Below are 23,729 nucleotides of genomic sequence, written 5' to 3'. Positions count from 1 at the left end.
ATGTAACACACGCGCTACATAGCATAAAAATAAGTTACGTGCGAAATGGTTAAATACGAGCTAGCACGCATAGCTAAGCATCACAACAATGTGAAAGATGGACCACGGTAACCGGTCAAAAGTGTGGCTTCACTTTAGAAAAGAAAACGAAGACAAGGCAAAGTGCAGTGCACGTGGGAAGCTAATTAGCTGCAAGTCAGGTTGCACATCAAATCTGACCAAACATTTAAGGCAGCACGGCATCGATCTGAAAGACTGTACAGTGTTTGATGTCTTGCGATAAACAAGAATAAGAATTGGAATCGATAAAATCCAAACGATACCCCTACTCTTGGTGTCTATAAAAAGTCTTAACAATGACAATTGTTCAAAAATACATTATCATTCAGATCTGAGAACTGTAGTTATGTATGAAATAGCATGTAATGAGTTACTTAAGCCCCTTGTCTTGGATAAATGGATGGGCTTTTGGAGTTTCAACTTTGAGATGTAAGTCTTATAAACACCATTACTGATTTGTCTTTCAGAGGGCTTTTGTCACAGTTGGCATGAATTATTTTTTTATTAAGAAGGCTGATAAGATACATCTTTTTATAAAATGGATAAGCAAATCTTACGTTTCATGGTGGTCTTCACAGAATGGAATCTGGCTAAACCTCAGATACATACATTTGTAAAGCACAGAGGTTTTAACTTTTTTATTACTCCTTTGTAAAATGTTGTAAATTATAATAAAATTCAGTATTAATGTAATTCATTAATCCATTTCATGTATCTGTGTGAAAGATTTTTTTTTACGTTTAAAAACTATTCAACACCTGTCAGAGCATTTTGGGAAAAAAAAGAAAAAAGGACTACATTGCAAAAAATCTAAACAAACCCACATTCATACCAAAACCCTCACACATTCTGTCACACTCCCAAAACTGAGATCCTCATGATGTAAATGCATGATTTTGCTTCCTTCATTGACTGCTTCACGTTTACATTACATACATGTAGCAGATGCTCTTATCGAGAGTGATTTCCAGCAAAATAGAACGTAAGCGTATCCATTCAAGTTAAATGAACAACAGTGTTAGATCAGGCTAACACTCCCAGAGCAGTGAGTGTGAGCATAACACCATTCAAACCCTACTACAAGTTAACTTGTGCAACCTGGCTAGGCAACGGAACCTATGTACACTATGATATGTCGGTCACTACAACACTGAATCCAAAATACACAATACTACATATAAAATAAATGTAAAATACTAGAGGTAGCAGTTGTTAGAGGGCGGGGATTGAGGTGGAACCAGATGACCCATCTGACTCATGACTTTTTCCACTGCTGAGCAAACCACTGCCTGTGTTCTTTGCACTACTTTGCTCATAAACATGCATTTTTAGGTGTACTAAGGGGTTTATGTACTGAACTCTGACCATAGTATGCCTCCCTGTGAAGTGCGTCGCCCCCACCCGGGCACGGGGAGAGAGAGAACCCCTCTTTTCCACGCCAGGGGGAAGTCCTACTACCATAGGGGAGGCTCCATACACGCGCACGCAAACCACACGGGACACACACAGAACATAACAGAAATATAAGGGGGGATGTAGCATGGCCCTTTACTGAGCACCGGTGAAATTCAAGGGTTGCTAACCACAGATACAACTCTGATCATATCAGTGAATTGCAGGCATTTGATGTGTCAAATAGGAGCTCTTTAACACGCCCCCCAAAAACACAGCCCTGTTTTTGTTAACCTCTTGCCAAGTTAGCCTTAAATAGGCAACCCAATGTGAAGACAGATACAACTGCTTGTATTATTATAGCTTTTAGTTACATAATCAATAAATTAGGGCTGTCAGTGTTAACGCGTTAAAACTCGTTCGCGATTAATCTGGAAACTTTAACGCGTTAATGTTTTAACGCAAATTAATCATATTATCAAGCTTGACCACAACTTCCTTCCGTAATTCCAGCACGGATATTTACCTGGCTGATTTACTGAAAGGCGTGGCAAACGTAGATGTGCTGAACGGCAAATTTCGTTTAATCCCTTTCGTGCGTACGGTCACACCGGTATTATTAGCCGTTTAGCGCATATACTAAAACTGGTGCGATTAGAACACTAGATTTCAGAAATTCTAGCTAATTTTAGCTTTGAGGAAACAGCGATTTAAATATATAGCAAATGCTAACTGAAATCTATAAGAAACTTAATAACGCAAACGACAACGCAACGAACCATATATGGTAACACGCGCGCTACATACCATAAGTTACTTACATGCGAAAGGGTTAAACTCGACCACTCACACAAGCGCACACACACACACACACACACACAAGCACTCACATGCACACACACCTACATATACATCACCTACTTGTTGTTTTTGTTTAAATGAATTTGGTTAAAACTAATGCTGTTCTTGCAACTAATGATTTTAAAGCATTCTGGGCTGCAGAAACTGACATAGTTCAGTCCATTGAATCCACCCTTAGTTTTGGGAGAACCTGGCTGAGGAGGAATGAACAAACTGCTTGTTGATCTTCTATTGTTTAAATTTTATTCACAATTTTATGTGAATCTTTAACTTCTGTTTTTTAACTTCTTAACTTTTTTAGCTTCTGTAATTAAATTTTTAAATTAAGTTCATTTGTAATTAAAATAAAAATTCTAATCCAAGCCAGCATATCAATATTTTACTGTGTGAAATGCTAATGCTGCTTAGGGAAATGATGACAATGAGAATGACAGTTTCTTCAAAGTTTAACATGTTATTGTCAAAACACATTGTGTTAAATAGTATATAGTTTAACCTGTCATTGTCAATTTCTTAATGAGTAAAACACTGAGGTGAAAAGGGTTACTACAGATCACTTTAAACATTCACAACTTGCAAACATCAATAAAACTATTAAAGCTATTAAAATCAATCAACATGTAGTAAGAAACACAACAAGAAAGTTGGATGAACAAATTTAGTTTGAAGATACTGCACTTTGCCTTTGCAATAGTGTTATTGTTGTTTGAGGTCATCCTAAGGCAAAGTGCAGTATCTGCTTTTTGGGGGTCAAAGGTCACATCAGGGCTCATGGTTTTTATCTATAAAAATTTTCTTCCTAAGAAGACAATATATGAATGCATTACCAGTAATCTACCCACAACATGTTGGACTGGCTGGTGCAAAAACTTTAGAGGTATTTTCTCAATTTCAGTGTTTGCGTAGTTACTACACTTTGCCTTTGTCGGGCAGTGCACATACTACACGTCTGCATGTCACATATCAGCCAGGCTTTGCAAGTTCTTGCTTCAGGTTATGTTAGGTTCATTCATGTTAGTACCCGCACAAACCGAACTGCTTTTTTTCAGTTGTTCCACATTCTTTTGATGGGAAAGCACCAACAATAATGTTCAAGATGGCTTCAGGGCTGTTCTTCTTTGGAATCTTGAGTAGTTGAGAGAAGCTTACTTTGCAGCCACTAAAGCATGGAGCAACTGCATGTGGGTGAAAAAAACATTTTGCTCACTTTTGTGATTTTGTCAATGAAATATAACAAATTGGGAAACTATAAAAAGAACATATTTACAAAGATAGAGAGTGTGTTGAGCACACACAGAGGCACTGGAACTCTCCAGGGTGCATGTGCAGTTTAGCATCTGTTTTGAGTGTAGGAGTAGACAAAAGACAATATGCTGTTGAATAATATCCCACATTTCTCATGTTGTGGAACAAACTGTCAGGCCCTTGAGATAAAAATAATAATTTAAAAAATGTACAAATAAAAATACAAATGAAATGTAGCTGTCTCAGGCCTATGCACCTCCCAAAGTCTCACATTATATGAATAGACAAAGACACTATTTTTCCCAATAAAATCCCCAATAAACAACTGAACCCAGAACCTGACTCCTGTGTCCTGACCGACACCCCACTGTGATAGCTAATTAGCCTGAACCTAGTTACGGGTGAAACTGCCCCCTCAGTTTCAATGACATTTGATTATTAAATGTTACAATAGGTTTCCATAATAATTTCGAGAACAGAGACTGAGCTGTGTGTCAGCACAATGTAAGTTGAGAATGAGCAGTGAGATGTCACACAACAGGAGAGACCTGCGAGAGCAGTAGATTTTCAAGAACAAGAGCAGAGTTATGACAAGGCCAAATTCATGTCAGAGCAGGGGGATGCACCCATGCAGGCTAATTGTCTGCTTTCTGGATGTTTGGCATTGATGTCATTCTATAATCACCAAACTCTCTCAATTGATCGCAGTCTCGGTCTCAGTTAGATGATACAGCAGACATCTATCAAAACTAGTAAAGAGACATCAAAAAGTTCTGTCTGAAGTAAATCAAAGGCATAAAGGCATTTATTTGGACTTAATGATGCCTCATCTGTGGATGGAAGTATGTGTATGCTGTGATGATACCAAAAAAGTAAGAATGTTAAAAAAATGTTTGCAGACAAAACATTCATTACTTGCGGACAGACATTCAATATTTCAGGTGTGTGAAAGAACAAAATGTGTGATGGATTGTATGCGGGTATCAGATGAAGCTCAGGAGGCTAAATTACTGGTGGCTGAGCTTGTGGCAAAATCAAAGAAGCCTCATACTGTTGCCAAAATCTTCTCATTCCTTGGTTAGAAGCTAAATTTACACTTCTACAATGGCCCCAGTCCGCTGTTTCAAGCATTTTGCTCTCTCCTCAGTTTCTAAGGACAGCCCCTCCTTACTTATAGTCACATGCTCATTAAATATGATAGAAAACAGGTGTGTGTTACTGCACTCTTTCTGTTTCTTACAGAATACCTCTGCAAGCTTGTGTTTTCATCACTGGGATGTGTAAAAAACCAACAGGAGGGAGTGCTTGTCAGTGGAGCAAGATTTTAAGGTAGTCCTCTCATCAATGCATCCCAAAAGGCTGTGCATACTGGCAGGCCCAGATTTCCCCTTTACCTGGGACACTGTTACTCTACTTTTCATTTTGCTCTGATGCATTAAATTTCACTTATGTAACAGCTTAATTATGTCAAAAATATATATTCTACTTTAAAATATTGTTTCAAATATGAATTGTCATCAGTGAATATGAAATGCTAGAACTCAATGCTGCATGTACAACAGATTTAAGGACATCAAGTGTTATAAATAGCCAAGTTGAGAAGATTTTAAAAATGTGTCTGTTTGCTGTTGGAAACTACTGTATCTATTTATAATCAGATGCATTCATTTCAAACATTAATTCATCTAAGCGCCCTCTATAGCGTGTCACATGTTATATACAGCAAATATACAGTAGGCTACTCAAAGTAAATTAAGTAACATGGTATGGTAATTAATATGGTAATTCCTTTTTGAAAAAAGTGGGTGTGAATTGTTTGACTCATTGAACTATCCCAATGTCTAAAATGTAAACAGCCTGTTTACACAAATTTGTCAGAAATCAAAATTATTAAACGCTGTTTGTCAATAAATTAAATATATATATAAAGTCCGTTTGTTTAAAATTACAGTACCTTTCACACACAAAACGGCCACAAGATGTCAGTGGGGCCGTAGATTCTTTTTGTTATGGCGGAGCGTAGCTCAAATTTTCTTAAGCAAAACTCCAAGAAACACAAATTATAATATATATAATTTAATAAACACATAACAATGATCTGGGCTGTACCTACTTAAACGCACGCAATGTGTCAACACTTCGGTATAGAAATACTGAGTATTAAGGACTATGGGGCAACAGGTCTAACAACGCACTTCCGTAATGACCACCCCCACCAGCACTCAGTCTCTCACGAAACGATGTAGACAAAATTTTTCTGTTTAAAGCATGCTTCAGTCGAGTCCCACCCATCTTCAATCTCGACCAGCCCCACTGGCGTCTACACTACTGCACATATAGAGCCCAGCCCAGCTGAAAAGTACATAAAGAAAAAACGACGCTGCAACATTAAGGTGAGCGATGTTGCCGAGAAGTTTTTTTAGACAAGCCTGTTAAAAGCGAGATTAATAACAGATCATGTTTTATTGTAAATTTACAGAGGGATTTTGTCATGGCTTAAGTCTTACGTACAAAATGGGGTTAGTGGAAATAATGAAGTGGTTCTCTTGTGCCACTGCATTGTGATATTTGTAAACCAAAATGTAAGCACCCTCAAAACACGTGTTAATATGCGAATAGATTACACGTCGATTTCAGTAACAACGAAAATCGACATGGAATGTTTTATTACAGAGTTAGAGGGAAAGAGATTTCAGCTAAAAGGCAGCCGTAGTCCTTATATGCGTCAGTAACAAACTATGTTAAATTTCCAGGGAACTGTTTTGTGCAAATTTGCACTTTCACTTTGTGGTAGCCGTTTCCTGTTCTCCGTTGCAGGGACGTGTGTACAGTTTTATACGGAGGTACGCTGAAAAACACCGAGTTTATTCGAGCTACATACTTTTGTTGCGCTCGTTCCATCAAGTAATCAGGATGTGAACAAAGCCTTGTTACTTGTTCTGCATTTGCACTGTTACAGGCATTAATACAAGTTTGGACTGCAACAGCAATTTTTTGAACTTCATTTTAAAAAGATGTTTTATAACATAGACTTAAAAAGTATGTCTGGGCAAGATTATTTCAAGGTAAATGCATTTATTTAATAAGATTTATTTATGCATTTTAAGAAGCATGTGTTTAAATTAGTTTGGAATGAAGCTCTGTAATATCATGTGAAAGTTAATGCGGTCTAAAATACATTTGATTTCACCAATACATTTGATTTCACCAAAAGTGGCTGTTTTTTGAGAAAGATTCTAAGATTCTGAAACATGTTATTAGTATTTTTTCTGCCAGAATGACATTCAGTCAAGTTTAAAAAAAAAAAAGTTTAAATACTTCTAACGCAAGATGCTGTGATTATGCCACCAAATGGAGGTATTTGCAGGAAATGTACATGGGTTCACTGGAATGTCTTTCAGGAGTTGATGTTAAAATGTGAGCCAGAAATTGATAAATATAGTGCAGTTTTGCTGGGAAATATCCTAGGTAATCTGTGACCTGATGCTGGTGAGTTTGCTAATTATCTATCATGCACTGCTTTTATGCCAACTGCTGCACTGCATAATCTCTGTGTTATGAAGTTTAGTAACATAAAAAGAAACTGACTCTGCCATATAAATAGTTGAAAATTCTGGTCAATTTGCAGTAGGTATCTCATAAAGTATCATGACACTAATACATTAATACATTACTAATCTAAGTTATTTATAGCCTTAACTGAAGTCACTAAAATGAAGACTTTTGAAGATAGATAGATAGATAGATAGAGTACTTTATTTATCCCCAAGCGGAAATTCCAGGAATGAAAAATGAAACACTCTGCCTGTCTCTGGTTGCAGGACCAAAATAGTTGTTAGAGACTTACATTCTAATGTAAAAACATGGCCTGTGTATATATGTGTGATAAAAAGGACAGTGAGAAACCAGAAAGTTGTGAAGGTAGAGAGCCGCTGAACGTCAGTGGTAGAAGAAAATTGAAGAAAGGATGGAAGACAGCTTGTCAATGCCATATGTCTATACGTCACAACTCAGTGACTCAACAACATATGATTTGTAATGAATAATTTCTGGAGTTCAGCATGTCCAAATTCCCCTATGGGATTTTTCTTGCAAAATCTGAGTTGGATGGGCTAGTAACCTCTTCCCCTTGGAAGAAAGAGACCTCTATCAAAATCATCTGGTGGTATTTTCTATTAGTTGAAGATGGCATGGGGCATATGAGGGCATGATAGTGAAGAAGTAATTCCTATAATAATGCTTGGACAAGAAGTTATCCTCGAAGGGAGACTACAGAAGTAGACACTTCTTTGTTCATAGCAATGAATGGGCAATCAATTGCTATTAGGACATATTGTTTGAAATCCAATCAATCATTTGCTCCTCCCTTTATGAGACTAACTCATCACAGTCTTCATGTATGCAGGTGCCATCAACCCTTGGCTTTTTAGCCATTTCTGAATGGGAGCTTGTGGACAAGCTGGGAATATTACAGCCCTTCTGAAACTGCACAGTGTTGTATGGTTCAAAATGTGGCCTAGAAATACAGAATATGTAGCCAAAAGGCATGAGAGGAGGTGACTGTAAATGAGGGTGCCATCCAAGAATAACATAAGGCACTTGTAAAATATTATAGCTGCAGTTACTTACCATAATTTTATTGGGACTGTCTATATCAAACCCCATACTTATCACATGTACAGAGTTCCAGTGTAACTCATTAGGGAGATGAAGTGAACATAGTGTCAACTCATCATTAATTTAGCATTCATTAGGATGTTCAACATTGTGGGAATTCCTCTAAGCTCATTTAAGTTACATAGGCTACAGTGCTGTGCAAAAGTATTTGCCCCCTGACCAATTTCTGACATTTCTTGCACGTTTGTCACGCTCATCCATTTCAGATCAAGCAAACCTGAATATTATACAAAGATAAAACACAAGTAAACACAAAATGCAGTTTTCAGTGCCAATGTCATTTATTAAGGGGAAAAAAAACATCTGAACCTACATAGGCCCATGTGAATAAGTAATTGCCCCCCTAAACCTAATAGCTGGTTGAACCGCCTTTTGCAGCAATAACTGCAGTCAAGCGTTTGCGATAAGAGGTGATGAGTCTTTCACATTGCTGTGATGGGATTTTGGCCCACTCTTCTATGCAAAATTGTTTAAGATCAACCAAATTGGATGGTTTTCGGGCATGAACAGCCTTTTTAAGGTCATGCCACAGCATCTCAATAGGGTTCAGGTCGGGACTTTGACTAGGCCACTCCAAAACCCTCATTTTGTTCTTTTTTAGCCATTCAGAAGTGGACTTGCTGGTGTGCTTCGGATCGTTGTCTTGCTGCAGAACCCAGGTGCGCTTTAGCTTGAGGTCTCGAACTGATGGCCGAACATTCTTTGCCAGGATTTCTTGGTAGTGAGCAGAATTCATGGTTCCATCGATAATGGCAAGTCGCCCAGGTCCTGAAGCAGCAAAGCAAGCCCAGATCATCACACTTCCACCACCATATTTCACTGTTGGCACAATGTTCTTTTTATCAAATGCAGTGTTCTTTTTGCGCCAGATGTAACGGGATGCATTTCTCCCAAAAAGTTCAACCAAAAAGTTCAAAAGTTCAACAAGTTCAACAAGAGGACATTTTCCCAAAAGCTTTGGGGATGATCAAGATGCTTCTTGGCAAAAGTGAGTCGGGCCTTGATATTCTCTTTGGTCAACAGTGGCTTTCGCCTCGGAACTCTTCCATGGATGCCATTTTTGCCTAGTGTCTTTCTGATGGTGGAGTCATGAACATTGACATTAACTGTGGCAAGTGAGTCTTGCAGTTGTTTAGACGTGGTTCTTGGATCCTTTTGGACTTCTGCAGCTAGTCTGGGCCGTGCTCTTGGAGTAATTTTGCTAGGTCGGCCACTCCTGGGAAGGGTCACCACTGTGCCATGCCTTCTCCATTTATGGATAATGGCTCTGACAGTGCTCCGCTGGAGTCCCAAACATTTACCAATGGCTTTGTATCCTTTCCCAGACCGAGACATCTCTATAATCTTCTTTCTTGTTTGCTCTTGAAGCTCACTGGAACGCGGCATGATGATGTGTGTTCAGTATGGCCTACCTCACCTTGTCAGACAGGTTTTATGTTAGTGGTCTCCTGATTGGAAATGTCTGGCAGCAATCAGGCCTGGGTGTGGCCATGAAATTGAACTCAGCATTCCCCAATAATAGGATTTATCACAATTACCTCACCTTTTAACAAGGGGGCAATTACTTTTTCACAGAGGATCATGTAGGTTTGGATAGGATTTTTCACTTAACAAATAAATTCACAACAGGACAACTGCACTTTTTTAATACTTGGGTTATCTTTGTGTAATGTTTGAATTTGTTTGATGATCTGAGAAGGTTAAGTGGGACAAAGGTGCAAAAAGGTAAAAAATCAGTAAGGGGGCAAAAACTTTTGCACAGCACTGTACATAGATGCTACAGTCATAATATTTCGAGTTTGTCCATGAGACCTCAGCAGCATTTTTCCTCTTTAATGCTAACTTAGATATTAAATTGCTGCTTCAGTCTGTGAGAAGTTTTTTTTTTCTTCAGACATTGCTGTTAGGCCATTATTTGTTCAATTTAGAACTCATACCTTGTTCTTAAAGAAACATAGTATAATTACTTTAAATGAGGGGAGTGTTGCTTTTTTTTCTTTAAAATTGTATACTCGTGCCTATACAAGAGTATTTAGGAGACTATTTTGTGTTTGGGAACAAATTTATCCACAGCACTACCCTAGGAGGCCCTGGAAGCAGAGAAAATTAGAGGTAAACACATCAAAATGATGGAGCTGGAATGTTACAAGTCCATTCCTCAAATCCTGAATAGACCCCTGTAGAAACATTGTACCTACGACTCATGGTGTATTATGTAGAGTGAAGGGTAATATCTGACACAACAAGTACTCTGTATAATCTAACTATCTGCCTTGTCTGAGGCTATAGAGAGTGTAACATGCAAAGATGCCCTGGCCGATGTCCTGCATGAGTGAGATATGGGTTGACTGGGTGTCAAGGTTGCCTGAGAGGGCACTGAAAGAAGAGAGCTCTATAGTATATGAATCACTGAATTTGCTATTCAATCAATACAACATCTGAAGGATCCTCCTCTATCTCACTATGTATGCTACGTAGCTCCTAGTTCGGGCCCTGGTTCTCTCATGCCTGGGCTATTGTAACTCCCTCTTTGCTTGTCTTCCTGCCTGTGCCATCAAACCCTGCAACTAGTCCAGACTGCAGCTGCACGACTTGTCTACAACCTCCCTAAGCATAGTCAAGTCACATCCCTCCTCACCTCACTTCACTGGCTTTGTGTTATCACTTGCATCAAGTTTAAAACCTTGGTGCTGGCAATGAAAGGGACAGCTGCCTCATACCTACAGTCAATCTTCAAAACATATGTCCTGCCCAGATTGCTACACCCTGCAACCATGGGGCAACTGACTGTTCCATCCTAATGGGGTTGCTCCTCTCAGATATGATGCCTGTCTCTACTGGTCCCTCAGTGATGGAATGAACTGGTGGAACCCACAGGGGTCAGGACACTGGAATCACTGGCCATCTTCCAATGCAGACTGAAGATCCACCTCTTCAGACTGCATCTCAGTTCCAGCTCAGTCCCTACCCCCTAACACCTGCTATTTGTATTACTGGCTGTTTATTTTATGTGTAGTATCACAACCTGTGTTGGGTTCTGTGATCTAGTGACTGTGATACATGGTAGTCTGTGTACTTGGCTGCCCCTAGTTTCTAGGCTAGGGCTTGAATAGTGTTATGCTCACACTCACTGGTCTAGGAGTGTTGTCAGCCTGGTCTGACGCTGTTGCTTATTCAGTTTGAACGGATACACTTCTGTTCTTTGGTACTGGAAATCGCATTGGATAAGAGCATCTGCTAAATGAATGTAATGTAATGTAATACCATCTGTTTTTGTTTCATTCTAGCTCAGTATTGACCCCTACGGGCTGCAGTTCAATGTTTAAAAGTGTGAGTGAATTCCTCAAAAAGGAGCTGGATGGCGGTGGAGAGCTTCAGCCCATTTCTAGCGTCATTGAATCCAAGTACCTGGATGTGCTGTACTTGGTGAAGATTGTGGAATCCACAAGGTTCTTCTTCTTCAAAAAAGTGCGCTACTATCCTGCAATGATTAAAGTGGCTGAGTTACTCCAGTGCGAGGACACTGTGGACTTTGGTGAGTGCCTCCTCTATGAAAACACATGACTTTGACTCCAGGTGACCATCGCTTCACCTTTTGGTTATACTTTTACTGTGCTTTGGCTCCATTCATGGTGAGAATATGAAATTCAGTTAAAACTAAGTGCAGTACAGAGATATTAATGTTGATGGGAGTCAGCAGAGCTCTGCTGGGTGTTCATTCTGTAGGTAATAACTGATACTAAGTGAGCTAAAAACTGTGACCCTCTTTTTCATCTCTTCTAGGTGGCCACACTCAGCAGGACATTGGGGCCATGAAAGTGAGGGAGGAAGGGAGGGGCAGTGTGAAAGTCAAAGCCGAGGTGGGTCCCTATATTGGTAATGCTGGAGCAAATTTTGAGGCTGTGAGGACCAAGTCTACATCAGAGATTGAACTGGAACGTGTGGCTGTGAACCTCACTAAACTGGATAAAAGCATTCGTACGAGGTGAGTTTGCGTGCCATGCTACCTTTAAACATAGACAAACTGCTCAAACTGAACTCCTGTGTTTTTGGACCCATTCAGACATCAAGGAAATCTAGTTCAACTTCTGTTTGAATGGGTTTTTAAATTAGCAGGTTAGTGCAAATTAGTGGTGATTTATTTTTTCGGTGCTGACAGACAAAAGACCCTAAAATTTAAAAGAAAATCTAAAAACACAGTCAATATTTATTGGACAATAGAGACAGCAAAGAATAAAGAAAAAGAGTAGTAGCCCTTTCTTCAGCCTCATATCAAACTTTTCACCCATACAACTGTTTAAGGGCAGCTGGCCTGCTTAACTACCCTCCCAGGTAATTCCCCCTAACTGGACTGTAAACTTAAGCAAACCTCTGAGGATTCATGGTAAAATTTGAAAGAGATTAGTTAATCAGTTTCAAAAAAACCTTTCATCGTTAGAAAATGCCACATTAGTCACACATACTGTACTAAGTATTTATTAAGTATTTATTTTTAGTAGGTTAGTAGAAACAATTGCGAAAATGTCTGCCATTCAGATATTTGACATCAGAATAAAGCTAAGTTACCACACACAATCTTGACCATCTTGCCAAACTGACAATACCAAAGGATTCACTGATTCACTGCCAATATTACGTGAAATATGATGTGAAATAAGGTGTTACAGTAGAATGTCCAGTGACAGACCAAAGAGGATGTGTTTTTGAAGACATGTATAACACTTTCCAAAAATGATCTCAGATTTAGATCATCAGTGTACCTGGGTTTAATGGAAACCCTAAAACAACTGTAACCCTAAAATAACTGTAAATCAGATTATCCTTTATCCACTGCCGTGTCTTACAACCAAAGAAAGAAAGTACGCTCAGATAGATACATTTGGTTTTGTAAGAATTTGAGTTCATCATGGTTTTAAACTGTCACCAGAAATAGAGGATGCAAATGAATATTGAAATAATTTTGAAAAATTACAGACATTATTATTATTTTCACTTGAAGTACCTCCCTTGGGGACATGCTCTGAATTTGTGTATTTTTCCTCTGAACTTGCTGAAAGCACTCTTCCTGTATAAATAATAAGATGAGCCCTGTCATTTTCTGGTGAAAGAGGATGGGCATTGAATGCTCCCTTTCATCTAGGTATACTGGATACCGACCTCATGAGTGTGGTTCTCGATTCAGCATGTGTACCAAACACTTTCCAGCATAAATAGTGATCTAGAATATAATGGCTTGAAAGTGTTTGTAAATATAGTGCGATATTATATGTGAAAATGTCACCTGTTGTAATTGAAAGTATGTGACCAACCTTTAGACTGGCATTCCGCCTGCTACTTTTTATGGCATATCTAGTGTTAATAAATGTGTGGCGATGTATTGTTATTTAAAGAATGTGTGTGTCTCAGCACATTTAAGCCAGAATTTGCATGGACATGTTTCAGACAAGTACATGCACAAACAAAACTAAATCATGTTCTTTTCTTAGCTGATTTTGTTGTGCAGTGTTTCACAAGATGGCACTAATCACAAGCCGCAGGGCTTTCAGCGCTGTTTGTGATTTTTTTTTTCTTGGAATCGTCGAATTCTTGAGCAGTTGCCAAAAAACACACTGCAGTATCTTCCTTCTGATGAATAATCTTACTTTGAATATGTTATCTAAGAAGCAGGAGGAAATCCTTCTCGAAGTTCATTTTTGCTCCCAGAATCTGGTCACTCAATCCTTGAATGAGTTCAGATATAATATTGCACAGCTCTTTCATGTGGTTGTTACCACCATATGTACACTACAGTTAGTATGATGCATGTTAATGTCACTTTTATGAATCACATTATTCAGGGTAATGTTGCTTTTATAGATGATTCAAAAGGTGTATACTAGGTCAAGTGTGATGTAATTAGCTTCTCTGAAGGATAATTGTTTGGCAGTATGTATAGTGAAACAAAATGTTTTATTCACAGCACTGTATTCACATTAACAGATGCTTTGAGATTTTGTCAAATATATTTGCATTTTGGTTTGCATTCTTGATTGAATCATTCTGACAAGTTGAATCAAATCTGAAATTTTCCAGTGCAATGAGTTGTCAGCTCTTGGTATTTTAAGCCCAGAGAACTGATCCGGGATCAGCTCACTGTGTAACTGCTTAGGCCTTCCAGTATTTGGGGAGACAGAACATTGGACACTGGTCCAACACACACCAATGCATTCTCCTTTCTTTCCAGCAAAGTAGACATGGATCACTTTCTGATTAAGGAGCTGAACAGGAACACCAAGATAAAGGGGCTGGGTGTAATCTGCGAGGTTATCAAGGCCAAGAACAATCTGACACTGGAGCAAATAAGCAAAGGAGGAAGCGGGTTGAATTTCTCTGTCCTCGACAACGCCACGGTAATCCCCCAGACCTCATTCAGATTTAAGGTCAAACCTCACGTTCTTCATAGTACTGGTAGTCTCACAATCTCCCCTCTATATTCTAATTGGCTGACTCCCCTCTACTGGAGGGGGGGGGGGGAAGTGAAGTGAGTCTGCAGAAGTGCTGGCTTTGACTTCAAGTACCTCCCTTAACTGTTAATGGTGTAGGCTCACACCACCGATTTATGGTCAAGGGGCTTAAACAAGCAAAGACATCCAAGATGAAAACATGAGGGACACACTCTCACAAAAACCTTAAAATGAGTTTTAGCCAGCTTTAGCATAGGAGTGGTTTTATTCCAGTGTTTTTTTATTATCGTATTTGGTTAATTCTTGTACCAATACATCTTATAAGCAGAGTGCATTATAATTTAATAGGGGTTAGTGATTTAAAACTTGTCTGTACGTAGGTGGAAACTGGCGGAAAGTTAGACAAGGAGCAGAACCTGAGGCTGGCAGCAGGCTGTGTGCTGGGATTCAAAGTGCATGAGTTCCCTTTGCATGAACAAGGTAAGTGTTTTAAGTGCCTTGTTGCTGCAATGCCTTCTTCTTTTGTGAGGAAAGTGCACAACAGGTATACTGCCCACACCAGCTGATCCAGGATCATCTTAATTATTTGTATTCCTAGTCTCAGCTATTTTCTGAAAAAAGAAGAAATTAGACCAGGGTCATAGCAGTGGTTGAATATATCTGCACTGGTGAATGTACCTTTACATTGCAATTCAGTGATCTACCACATGCTTTGATTTAATTTAATAACTTAATGTTGTAAATTTTTTTCTTACATGGCATACAAAGCACAGTGAAAAAATAATAAAAACAAAGAAATTACAACAAGAATGAATATAAAACATAAGGGAGAAAAAATGGTTACACAGAGTTAAAAGCAAGTCTTAAAAGCCATTAAGACTCTTGAGTACCTCAGTGGTCAAAAATTCCAGTTTGTAGAGTTATTCACACTAAGGTGGTTCTGGCATAACAATGTTTTATTCTCAAGCAAAATAATACAAATATAGTGATGGCATTCACTGGGTGTCAAAAAGAAGCTCAAATACCAATACATCAAGGTCCTTATCCCCCTTTATACTGCATGAGACCCTCAACAAAGGACATTGTATACAGGTGTGTGACGGGATGAGTGCACACTCAACTGTAGTGATAGCACTCCGTCATAAGGTGTTTCTTTTTTTACATTGCAGCAATCCACAGAATACTTTCACTGACACACAGCTGTGATATTGGAATGACTTGTGGGGGTACCTTTCTGATCAATTGAATAAAACAGCATTCTGACTCCTCTTCTCTCCTTTGTTTTTTCAGGCATCGCATGTATACAGCAAGCAAAGATGGCTTGTGATGGTACTGTACAGGCCTTTGTTTTCCTTTGTTTTCCATTATTATCATAGTCATATTATTAGTAAATGTGGTATTGTTACTCATTGGGGATATGCCCAAGATTATTAAAATAAATTAAATCAAACAAAAGGTATTATAAAAAGAATGCATCAGTTAAATGCACAAATTAGAGGTACAAATGTCAGGAAGTTATCAACAACCTAATAAACAGTGCCTGCATGGAATGGCATTGTACCTACTTAGAGGGAAAAGTATATTCATTATTACCTCTGCAGCTATATTCTGTTGGTTAAATAGACAGGCAAATCAATGTGGGCATCAGAATTCAGTTTTCTAGCTAAATTGGGACAACACTCTTGAATAGCAGTACTTCCAGCATACCTGCAGATAGGCTTTGCAGATAACTGAAGAAGCAGCCACACGGGGCATGGGTGGTCTCATGGTTTGTCTCTATTCTTCTCTCTCCTTACAGGTGTGGCTGATCTTGCAGTTGTCCGTGGTGAGTGTTTGTAATCTAGAGAAACGTGGTAGTACAACTTGGTGCAATGTACTTTGCGGAACACCACTGAATGTATGCACTTTGGTTAGGGTATTACCGATGTGGCACACTATACCATGGTCCGTGAGACACAGATACCCTCCATCAGTAATAGAACACCTGGGTCTTTCGATACAGTATCGCTCATTGTTATATCCCAATAGCAGTGTTGTCAAGCGCTCTCTAGTGAGCTGTGGAAGGACTAAGCGCCATTAATAAATTCCATCTTGTGTTTCTGTTTTTCAAAATGCAGCATCAAACAGCATTAATTGCTCTGTATATATTGAAAGCTCCTCTGTTCAAGTAAATTACTAGATGTGAACTGTGGGGGATGAAGAAACACAAGGCATTCACATTCTAAATCACAGCCTGTTTATTTGCTTTCATATTTATTATCACAAAGACTGCTCTTTGAGGTTGGGCATTTTATGGTATTATTTTGACCCTTAGATTTTTCATCAATGAAGCAGCAGGTGACAGCGGAGTTTAAAGAGTTTAGGAACATGGATCGGGATGTCAAAAAAATCATCTGGGACCCTCTGTCAAAGACACTGAAGTGCCCTCAGGCCCTGTATGCCCTGGACTGTGTGGTAAGCAAGTTGGGTCATCATACTTTCTCTACACAGACAAACAGGGTGAAGCCACTCCCCCTTAACATGTAATTCCCTGTGACTGCATCCTGACTTCCTGACACTTTTCATTCTGCCTTTCTGAATATGTGCTTTCAGAGTCAGTGTGGCTTCTTGAAATAAGAATCACTGAGGAAGTCAAACGTGTTGTGTGTTTTAGCATCTGAGCATTAGTACCAGATTTAATTTTATAAACAGGGGTAATTATGTGTTAAAACTGGTATAAAATTGGCCCAAGACTTCATGACCATTTGCTTGATATGTATTGATCATATTCAACTTGGCAGTTTCCACAGCAGTTAACTTTAAAGTGGTTTCCAAAGAACCTTTCCAAAGAACTTTAACTTTCAGGTTGTATTCATGCCATAACATACAACACTCCTTTAAGCCATTTGAAAATGCAATGTATATTATAGTGTGGCATGGAGGATACTGACAGTTATTTCCGCTTGCCTTTTAAAAAAGTAAAATGACACAAAAAATTGCATTCATGACCTTAAAAGCATGTGCTTTGTGGACATATGTTTGGGTTATCATTTAATTTTTTGTGAAAAAAATTATAATAATTAATCTGTCATTACACTGTCACAAAACTGTTCAAGAGAGAGGACCTCTGTCTCTCTCTCTGAAAGCAATTCACACTGGGTGCATCTGAAGAGGTCACTTTTTATTTATCTGCCATACTGATAAGTTAGGTATAATTTTAAAAAATGAATCGCAGCAGCCCCTGGGATCAGGAATGTGGTAAGAAACCTAAGGGGGCAGATCCAGGCTTGATTATATTAGATATTAGATACTAGAAATCATAACTTACATTACATTACATGCGTTTAGCAGATGCTCTTATCCGGAGCGACTTCCAGCACAAACTGGAGTAACTATGTACTCTGTGTGGAAATTAGACCCCTTCAGCAAAAAAATAGTAAAGTAGTAATAATAAATAATCAGCTAACTAATACTTTGTAGGAATAGTGAGGTACAGTACCACAAGCATTGTAACAGAAATTAGTAGTCATCTAAGATGTCAGTCTTCTACAACATATTGAAATAATCCTTAAGGCCAATGATAGGACAATTCACTATTGTTATAATAGAGACTTTTTACTCATAACCAGACATTTGGTAGATAGTTCATAATTTATTGCACACTAATAATGTGTTTCTCAGTGCTGTGTGTTGGAGGATCACTCTGAGTCTGTCTTTGCAGCTGGAACAAGGCTGCATCTGCACAGGTAGCCCCTCCCTGCTGGATGTGGTACCAGCGGATGTCAGAAAGGACGCTGAGGATCTACTGCAGATGGTGGGGCTGGACAGTGTGGACTCTTCAGACTCTAGTGACCTCCTCAAATGCCTTGGCTTACTGGTCAGCGCTCTAGCTAGTGAGTCTCCCTCAAATTGGAGTCTGTTTAATGCTTCTGAAAGAAATGGTCACCATCTGTGAAAGGCTTCCCTACAAAGGTTTGGCTGTATTAGGTTACTTTCTCTTGTGCTTGTTTCTCTATGCTTACTTGTGCATTTGTGTTTATGTATGTGTGTATGTTATTGATGACTGCATTAAATGTTTATAGCAAATGGTTATTTATGACTGTGCTATGAATAGCCTATGTTTTGAAGGGGTGACTATATCCAAATTAGTGACAGGAGTCTTCATTTCAGTGCTGAATGAGGGGGCAGTGACTCTGATCGTGGGGCTGGAAGGACCAGACAGACATCAGATGCTTGAACTGGTAAGCTATTCAATACACCATTTTTTCACCTGGAGGGTGAAGGATACATGCATAGTGGACCAATGCACTGAAGAGTGCAAGGTTTTGATCTCACGTGGTGGACTGCCGCTGTGCTCTAGAGTGATGATGTGCTTGAACTGAATTCCTAGCTGTCTAAATGATTAATACGCACCCTGAATGAGGTCAAATAACCACTTCAATAAGGGAGTGTAATCAGAAATAGTGTTACTTCTCTGGATTTCAAGTTTATGTGAAAACAACAATGTGAAGTTGTTGCATGCTCCTCAAAAGACAATGCCCACAGTGCTGTGTATACTGTATATAAATGTAGGACAAACTAGGAAATTTAGCATGGTCACTTTGGACATAATGGTCATGGTTGTGATACTACAGTGTGATTTTATTCACCTGTGCCTGGTTCCCTCGTTTGTGCAGGTGGAGGGGCTACTGGAGGAGGTATACTCTGGGGAAGGTGGTGTCCCTCGGTGGAATGAGCAGTTTTCAGAGAACATTGTGACCGTGGCCACACAGGTGTTAGAGTTTTGTGGGCTGAAACTGGACAAAGACAGACTTGACCCCAGCCTAGGAACCCAAGGGGCTCCTGACATGACCCTCTTGGCCCTTTACATCACTTTGCAGGGTCTGAACATGTTAATGGATTCCTGAAAGCCCCACTTCCACCTTCCATTAATAAAAGATCAAACTGACATATGTAATGCAATTCGGTTTTTACAACTTTTATACCTAAACATGAGTTTTTAAAACAGTCACATACAAGGGTAAACAAGGGCGAAAAGAAGTGTAAAATGAGCTGGGCAAAGGTTTTGAGAGGATTATCTGACACCGAAATCCAAAAAATTTACAGAATTTGTTTGCAAGAGGGTAGGCACCCATGAAAATCGAGGTGTGTGGTCACAGTGTGATAAAATGGTGTTCTCATTCTATTTTTAACATTTAACCATTTTCTTTCATGCTTTATGTAATCAAAAATATGTTTTATTACTGTCACCTGTAATACTTCACGTCTGTTTAATGCATGGTTTTGTAACGCCTGGTATATTTAAGGCTTGACATTTAGTTTGGTTTTGTTGTGTAGAGGATTTTTAGGAGATAAGCTCTAAACTCTTTAATTCAAATTTTTAAATATCTTCAGCGACTGTCCAAATGAAATGCTCCTTGTAAATGTGTTTGCCTGAGAAACACACTCCTTCCATCCCCTTGGCATATCCCTCTTAGTCAGTAGGGGGCAGCAAATTTCTGTTGTGGACAGTGATATAAAGTGGCATTCATGTTCTATAAATAGGAGTTGCCACTAGGAAGAGATTACTGGCCTGATTCCTCTTTCCCAACAGCATTTATGTGCGTCTCCAAGGTTTAATGCTGATGTTTGTGTTGTAACTTTGGTTTAATCCTTCTGCATGTTAAACTGAATATTAATGCAATGTAATGTAATGCAAGATTTCCTTTTGAAAGTCATTATGACATGCATGACATTGTTGAGATGTGACACATAGGGTATGGAATTTGTTTTCAGATAAAGGTTGTGGGTTTAATGAGCAAAGATTTGTCTTGCCTATTTTTGAGATCCCTCTTTCTCCCATCTCCCTTAGTCTTTTATTTCTTTTCTCATCCTTCTGTCTCCATCTCCATCTCTCACTCACATCCTCTCTGGCCCTGGCACACTTTATCCTTTCATTTCTTCCTGTTCAGGGCATACCTTGTCCTCAACATCAACTGATCCAGAGTTAGCTTTCACAGCCCCAGTCCTGTCTCCATATAAATTTTATAGAAGTGGTTAAACTGATCCAAGGTCAGCGCGTTGGGAAAGAATATACCTTCACCCTCCTTGCCCAAGTATGCAGGCTCTTGCTGTCTGCCACATATCAGTGTTGCATTTAGAGGTTTTGCACATTTGAAGAATGTTTCAGTGAGGATAAAGATGGAGGACGGAGAAAGCTTTAGGTTTTAGATGTGCACTCCTTCCATAGCCACATCTGGTATCATTTAAAATCACACTGCTCCCTTTGATGTTCAGTCTTTTATTTAATTCTCTAGACATACAAGCACACCGGTCTTGAACCTCACTCAGGGCTCCAATTAAGTGCTGAGCGTGTGACGCTTGCATGCACTGTCAAGGTCTGTGTCCTTGCCTTGTATACCCATACATTTGTGGAAGTGACAGCAAAGCGATCACATTTGAAAGGAATGAATAAAATCCAAGGACTGCCTGTATAGACCATCATGACCATGGCCACATGGTCAATCCTACTGAAATACTCTCCATGACAAGGCGTGGTACATTTACCATAACCAGGATTAAATATTCTGTGGTTCTTTCAATTGTTTTGTGTGTTTCTCTGATTTGTGTCAGTCCTTCAGCTTGATGTCTTGCTTGTATTTTGTTGCTGTCTTCCTGTCTGTCAATGTGGGTGTGTCTTTTGTTTGTTTTTTTGCACTTTTTGCGCTTTTGTTTTAGTTACAGTCTACGTGCTCTATCGCCCCACCTCCTGTCCTTCCTATCTGCCCTGCTGCCACACCCACCACCTGAAACCCATCCTGCGCACCTGTTCCCTGTTTACTCATCACCAGCCTGTGTAAATGTGTATCATCTGTGTTTCTCTGCCAGTTTGTCTCAGTATATTGGTCTGTTTTGCTTCTACCTGTTTATATCTGCTTGCTCTGGTTTTTGACTTTCTGCCTGGGCAGCACAGTGGCTCAGTGGTTAGCACTGTTGCCTCACAGCAAGAAGGTTGAATCCCGGCTGTCCCAGGTCCTTTCTGTGTGGAGTTTGCATGTTCTCCCCGTGATTATGTGGGTTTCCGCCGGGCACTCCGGTTTCCTCCCACCATCAAAAGACATGCATGCTTAGGGTTAATACTGCCGTCAGTGCCCTTGACCAAAGCACTAGCAAAAGAACTGGAGTTGGTCCCTGGGCGCTGCACTGCGGCTGCCCACTGCTCCTAGCTCCTGGTGTGTGTGTGCTCAGTGCTGGTGTGTGTGTGCCCCTGGTGGGCTCCTGGTGTGTGTGTGCTCACTGCTCACTGTGTTTGTAGGATGGGTCAAATGCAGAGGACGAATTTCCCCATGAGGGATCAATAAAGTATACGATTATTGTTTTTGGATTTCTGCCTGTGGATTTTCTGGTTTTGACTCGGACTGTTTTATGACTACTATTTTGTGGCTGGCCGTCAAATAAATACCTGGTTTGGCATTCCGGTCTGCACCTGGGTCCTTTCACCTGAAAGCCTGACAGATTTGTGTATTGGTCCTGTGGCCCTGTCTAGGTTTGCTGTTGGTCATTCAGCCTACCTTTTTTCAGTTATTGTGTATTGGTGAGGCTCAGGGGCATGTGTAAGAACAGTGTACATTGTGTTACAAATGGGAATAGTCTGTATAATCAGATTGATAATCAAGTGCTTTTAGTATGCATATGCTAAGAGCTTGTTCAACAAACAGGCTTGAATGTTTTTTGAGTGTTAGCACATGTAACATGGTCACCATGCAGTCATGTTAGAGTGGCATCTCTTTTAATCCTGTAAGTGTTGCAAGAACGATTGTGACAGCGCCCAACACACACACACACACACACACACAGACCATATTGGAAAAGGGAGCCCCCTAGAGGTCAAAAGTAGATTATCAGACACAGAAGACTTCCCTGATCTGGTGGAGATTTGGAACTTTTTCCTAAAAATGTTTTCTAATTAATATTTGTGATCATTCAAGGTTCAAGGTTATCTTTATTATCCCACTAGGGGAAAAATGTTTTGCAGCCAGGGTTCACATGTAACAGAATACGAAAGGACAACATCGACTACAACATCAGCACAATAAACCATAGAGCTAGTACAGGGATTGGAAGTTCATACCAAATAAAAAAATGTGTCCGGAGTGCAAATGTACAAATGTGCAATGTACTGGGAAAAGGAAATTCATACCAAGTACAATATGGTAGTGTGCAAATATGCAAGTGTGCCAGTGTACAAGGTAGTGCAAGGGATGCAAACCGGAGTGCTATATGCCATTAAGCATGTCAATAGCAGGGATGAAAGAGACACAGAGTCTAGTCCTACAAACAGTAGTCCTGAAACGTCGACCTGAGGGCAATAGCACAAACTCCCTCTGGAGTGGATGGTGCTGACAATTCAATATAGCGCAAGCCCTCCTAAGCACCTGGCTGTTATAATTGTCTAAAAGCTTGGCATGACTCCCCCCTGAGATCTTGCTGGTCATATTAACAAACCTTCCAAGTCTGTTCTTATTGGAAAAATTTAAGTTTCCAAACCACAAAATAATACAAAAGGTTAAAACAGATTCAATGAAACTTCTGTAAAAGAGAGTCATCATCTCAGTGGAAATGTTAAAAGAGTTAATTTTTCTCAAAAAATAAAGTCTTTGTTGGAGGTAGCATCACCATGGAACTTCAACTGGTGGGACAGTGGCTTCATGTTGTGGGTTTGGCACAGTCGTGTAACCCTTTATGAATGGATTCAACCAGGGAGCTCTGCAGATGGGTACTGTGACACGTAAGTGGTATGCAGTGAAACAACCCTGGAGAAAGACATCGCCTTGGCAGATAAATAATGCAAAGGTGGTGTAAGATTGTGGCTCTCCAGAGGCAATGTGCTTGACCCCTGACCTAATGCATTTGATGTAAAGTGAAATTATTTAGCATGTTGTTCTTCTGCCTGCATAACTGAATGCTCTCACAATTTACACAGATCACTGTGGTCTGATGGTTTTACCCAGAAAGCTTTGCAGTCTTGATGAGAGATCGGGGCTGCAGCAGTGTATATACCAACGCTACCTCTCAAACAGAACACAAATGCGT

At 39.6% G+C, this 23,729-nt stretch overlaps 1 protein-coding gene across 1 annotated transcript; it reads left to right on the top strand.

Annotated features, from left to right (window-relative positions):
* Positions 1-5,771: 5,771 nt before the first annotated feature.
* On the top strand, positions 5,772-20,433 carry LOC118783242. The gene is made up of 11 exons (XM_036537008.1): positions 5,772-5,951; positions 11,523-11,770; positions 12,019-12,220; positions 14,459-14,624; positions 15,059-15,158; positions 15,969-16,007; positions 16,477-16,503; positions 16,993-17,132; positions 18,379-18,550; positions 18,828-18,898; positions 19,334-20,433. The coding sequence occupies exons 2-11, from the start codon at positions 11,554-11,556 to the stop codon at positions 19,562-19,564; spliced, it is 1,365 nt and encodes a 454-aa protein (XP_036392901.1). The 5' UTR covers positions 5,772-5,951; positions 11,523-11,553; the 3' UTR covers positions 19,565-20,433.
* Positions 20,434-23,729: the final 3,296 nt, after the last annotated feature.

This window comes from Megalops cyprinoides, chromosome 1 (assembly GCF_013368585.1).
Source record: "Megalops cyprinoides isolate fMegCyp1 chromosome 1, fMegCyp1.pri, whole genome shotgun sequence".
NCBI classification, from domain to species: domain Eukaryota; kingdom Metazoa; phylum Chordata; class Actinopteri; order Elopiformes; family Megalopidae; genus Megalops; species Megalops cyprinoides.
This window is presented reverse-complemented; position numbering and strand designations above follow the sequence as displayed.

Coding starts and splice junctions, on each gene's coding strand:
- LOC118783242 (XM_036537008.1), top strand. CDS start 11,554: ATGTTTAAAAGTGTGAGTGAATTCCTCAAAAAGGAGCTGGATGGCGGT. Junction 11,771..12,018: donor CGAGGACACTGTGGACTTTG/GTGAGTGCCTCC, acceptor CATCTCTTCTAG/GTGGCCACACTCAGCAGGAC. Junction 16,504..16,992: donor TGATCTTGCAGTTGTCCGTG/GTGAGTGTTTGT, acceptor TTTGACCCTTAG/ATTTTTCATCAATGAAGCAG.